General features: G+C 45.2%; 1 protein-coding gene across 2 annotated transcripts in view; it reads right to left on the bottom strand.

Moving 5' to 3' along the window:
* The window catches only part of LOC127750111 (uncharacterized), a 20,227-nt gene that overhangs the window by 15,499 nt on the left and 824 nt on the right, over positions 1-3,904 (bottom strand). For both annotated transcript variants that reach the window (XM_052270677.1, XM_052270678.1), the window contains exon 2: positions 2,175-2,312. In XM_052270677.1, coding sequence (XP_052126637.1) covers positions 2,175-2,312 — 138 coding nt within the window. The remainder of the gene's footprint in view (positions 1-2,174; positions 2,313-3,904) is intronic.

The raw sequence follows: 3,904 nt of genomic DNA, 5'->3' as shown, positions 1-3,904 counted from the left end.
TAGATGTACGCCAGACCACGTCTCGCGTAACAGGCTTCGCGATATCTCACGAAACACTGTTACGCTGCGACGCGCCTGGCATACATCTACCTAGGCCTGCGGCGCTGACACCCGAGTCGGGCAAAAGGCAGAGTCGTAGATGGGCCTTCGGCTCCAAAGGACACAAATGTTACCCCCAGGACTTCATTTTGACGAGTTGCCCCACCAGAGTCCATCAAATGTCTAAGAAACAACATTGGTATATAAACAGGGGTAATTTTCAAGTGGAAATCGCCCTCTGGCGCCTCAACGGTTAGAGATAGAGCCAAACGGACGAAATTTTCGTGCTGAGGGGTCTACTTCGATGAGTTACCCCTTAGAAAACATTTAAAAAAATATTTTTTAAAAATGTCATTTTGGGGACCTGTGGTTTTTGATTTTTTAAAAATCCAATTTTTGAGCTAGAATGCTCTTCTTCGGACTTGATCTGTCTTTTTATGATACAAGACGACCCTGAAAATCCCAGGTCGCTAGCTCAATTCGTTCTCGAGTTATCGTGTGGACAGACAAACAGACACACAGACACACGGACAGACAGACAGACAGACGCGAAACTTTTTGATCATCACTGGAGTAATAGGCTTCGCTATCGCTCAGCCAATGAGGAAATGAGGAAAAACAAATGAAAATATCATAAAATTTTGCTAAAACCCCAGATGAAAAATCCCCGTACAAATCCACGTGTTTCTGAAGACTTTCTACTGGTTTTTGGCTGAGCGATCAGCGAAGCCCATTACTCCACTGACCGGAAAAGATTCATTCTGTTTGTTTGTCTGTCTGTCTGTCTGTTTGTCTGTCTGTCCGCACGATAACTCGATAAAGAATTGAGATAGCGACCTGGGATTTTCAGGGTCGTTTTGTCATAAAAAGACAGATCGAGTTCGAAAAGAAGGCCCAGAACCGCAAAAAAGGTAAGAAACTTCCTCCCCCCACCCCAAAAAACGTTTTCTAAGCAGAAGGGTGGGTTGTAGTCGCGGTGTTTCACCGTTACATCCCTTTCTCGTGTGTACGGGGCAAATTTTAAGGACGACGGGCTTTGCGGGCCGAAGACCCGTTACATCATTTGATTATGTTCTACAGCAAATTGCGTGACAGAAATGGTCGGGCCGCAGGCCCGACCATCGCCGCCGGCAGGCCGAGCAGGCCCGGCCCCTGCCGAACGGAGTTGCCGGCGCAGAGAAGCGAAGCTGGCACCTTCGTTTGGCGGAAGGGCGGGGCTGCTTGTTTCTCATAGTAGACTCAGAGCGTGCTGCGCCCTAGCGGCCGGAGCTGCAAGCAGCGCCACCGATCAGGCCTCGTCAACATTAGGCAACGACCATTGCAGTCGGGCCGACATACCGTAGATTGAATGGCGCGCCCCATTGCTTGCTTTCACCGCTCACTAGCGCACTCTACCCCGAGCTTCTCATATCGCCATCTCCATCCAAAAAGGAAAAATCCCACATTTTTTGAGGAAACCTCGAAATCTGAGGAGTTTTTATCAAACCAGGGGAGTTCCTCAAAGTTTTCTCCTTTCCCTCAAAATTATTTGGGTAAAAACGAGACATAGTTTTTACCTCACTGGTAATCTTGTCATTAAACGTGTGTTCAAAAAAATTAACTTTTTTTTACTTAAAGGTAAACACGAAAACTATACATTCTGAAAATAGACCAAAATTCAATCGACTCGATTTTTTTTGGACATACGTTCGTTGACACAATTACGAGTGACCTTACAGCGAATAATTTGGGAGTAGTCGACTAGTCTTCACCCTCTCAAAATCTAGCACTTATAACCGTCCTGATCATTCTTTATAAATATCTGTCTTAAGTATGAAGATAAATCACAATTCGAAGATTTTCTATATTTGTGGCGAGAATATTCTTTTGTTTGTTCTGAAAACTGTTTATTTTGCAGGTACCCTCTTTTTTCCGGTGCCCGGACCATATAAATAATGGACTAAGGGACATAATGGATATATTTGTTATCGACACAGGTCATATTGGACATGAAATGTTGGACGAACTTGTGATGGATGAAATCTATTTGACAAAACGTCCGGACACGCTTCATAGAAATCCCATTTTAAGTATCGTCTTCTCTTAGTGCCTAATGTAAGATATGTCATGTCCGATTAATAGTCAAACAACCTTACCTTGGACTCTCGACAGAACCCCAAAACTCTTAAGAGAATACTGATGCGAGGCCGACCATCCTTGGGATCTAGCGGGTCACCCAGAGCGAGAATCATTTGCCTGAGAAGTGACGCCAGAGGGCCGGTACAGTCGTCCATCTATAGAATCCGTTAGAAGGGAATAAGTTGGCTCATTAATAACCTAGAAATTGAGGTCCTACGTGGTCGCTCTGAAGGGCACAACTAAAATCAAAATGCGTGGTCGGGACGGTAGCCACATGTGTGGAAGACATGCACAAACAAGTAGGCCCGCCCTTCCGCCAAACGGAGTTGCCAACTCCACTTCGCTGCGCCAGCAACTCCGTGCGGCAGGGGCCGGGCCTGCCTGGCCTGCCGGCGGCGATGGTTGGCCTTCGGCCCGACCATTTCAGTCTCGCGATTTACCGAAGTACATAATCAAATAAATAGTGTGACCTGTAAATCACTTGCATATTTGAGTAAACTAACGCGTCCGATGGGAGGCCTGCGGCCCTAGAAATTTGCTCCCTGGACATGACAAAAGACTGTAACGGGGCAACACCGTGACTACACCCCACCCTTCTCCTTTGCTTCAGAATTAAAAAAAAAAAGAACCCGCGCAGATTGTATATTATAGATTGTTTATTGAGATTATGAAACAGTCTTAAATCTTGACTTTTTGAAATTGTTATCAATATATCCCACTCTAGCTCATAAACACAGACACACACAGACACACAGACAGACAGACAGACAGACATGAAACTTTTTGATCATCACTGGAGTAATAGGCTTCGCTATCGCTCAGCCAACAAAACTGACTACACCCTGTGGTAGTAGAAACCTGTGGGCGAAAATTTAGTCCGTTTTGCTCTATCTCGTACCGTTTGGGTGCTAGGAGGCATTTCTTGGCAAAAGTAAGGTGAAAACGACTAAATGGTCTATTAAGTCGTAACAGAGGAAGTAATATTGAAACCACACAGTTGATGTCGAACAACACCCTCCTTTAGGCTCAAGGGTCCCAAGATTATCTAGTATCACTACAACGTTGTTTTTACATAACAATTTGTTGAAATTCGAACCTTTAATGAAAACCGTTATGGAACAGCAGAAGTTTCATGTTTCATGTCCCTAATTTTCGAGTAATAAGTCCCCAACAAATGCTGTGAGTACATCAAATTTTGGGGCCGGAAGGCCGTGTTCCCGAATACCCTCCCAATAACTCGTCTCGGGTGTCAGCGCCTAGCCTAGCTATATGTGCGCCAGGCGCGTCGCAGCGTGACAGTGTTTCGTGAGATATCGCGAAGCCTGTTACGCGAGACGTGGTCTGGCGTACATATAGCTAGTATATTTGATCGAGGGGTAGAGGGGTAGGAAACAAAAATCCTACTTTTAGCAGCTTGGTTGGTTTTGAATCAGTTTTCAAATCTCTTTCCAATGGTGTGGTCAGTTTTGACCTCACTTCAAGGATTCATACAGTTTTACGTGTACTCCCTCTTAAATACGCAGTTTTTGCCTCAAAATTTTTGGTGTCTGTACTTCCTAATCCGTTGGAGCCAAAAAGCCCTAAATTGGAGTGGGGTCATACTTCATGAGTACCCTTTATTTTCTAGACAAAAACCAAAATCGGTTACCAGATCCGAAATCTTGGGTCGATTAGGTAACCATGACGTTTTAAGTACACCCCCCCCCCCAATTCCCTTCCTGCCCGCACAGTATCTCCCCGTGCGGGG

Source organism: Frankliniella occidentalis, unplaced genomic scaffold (assembly GCF_000697945.3).
Source record: "Frankliniella occidentalis isolate FOCC.00 unplaced genomic scaffold, Focc_3.1 Scaffold133, whole genome shotgun sequence".
NCBI lineage: Eukaryota > Metazoa > Arthropoda > Insecta > Thysanoptera > Thripidae > Frankliniella > Frankliniella occidentalis.
This window is presented reverse-complemented; position numbering and strand designations above follow the sequence as displayed.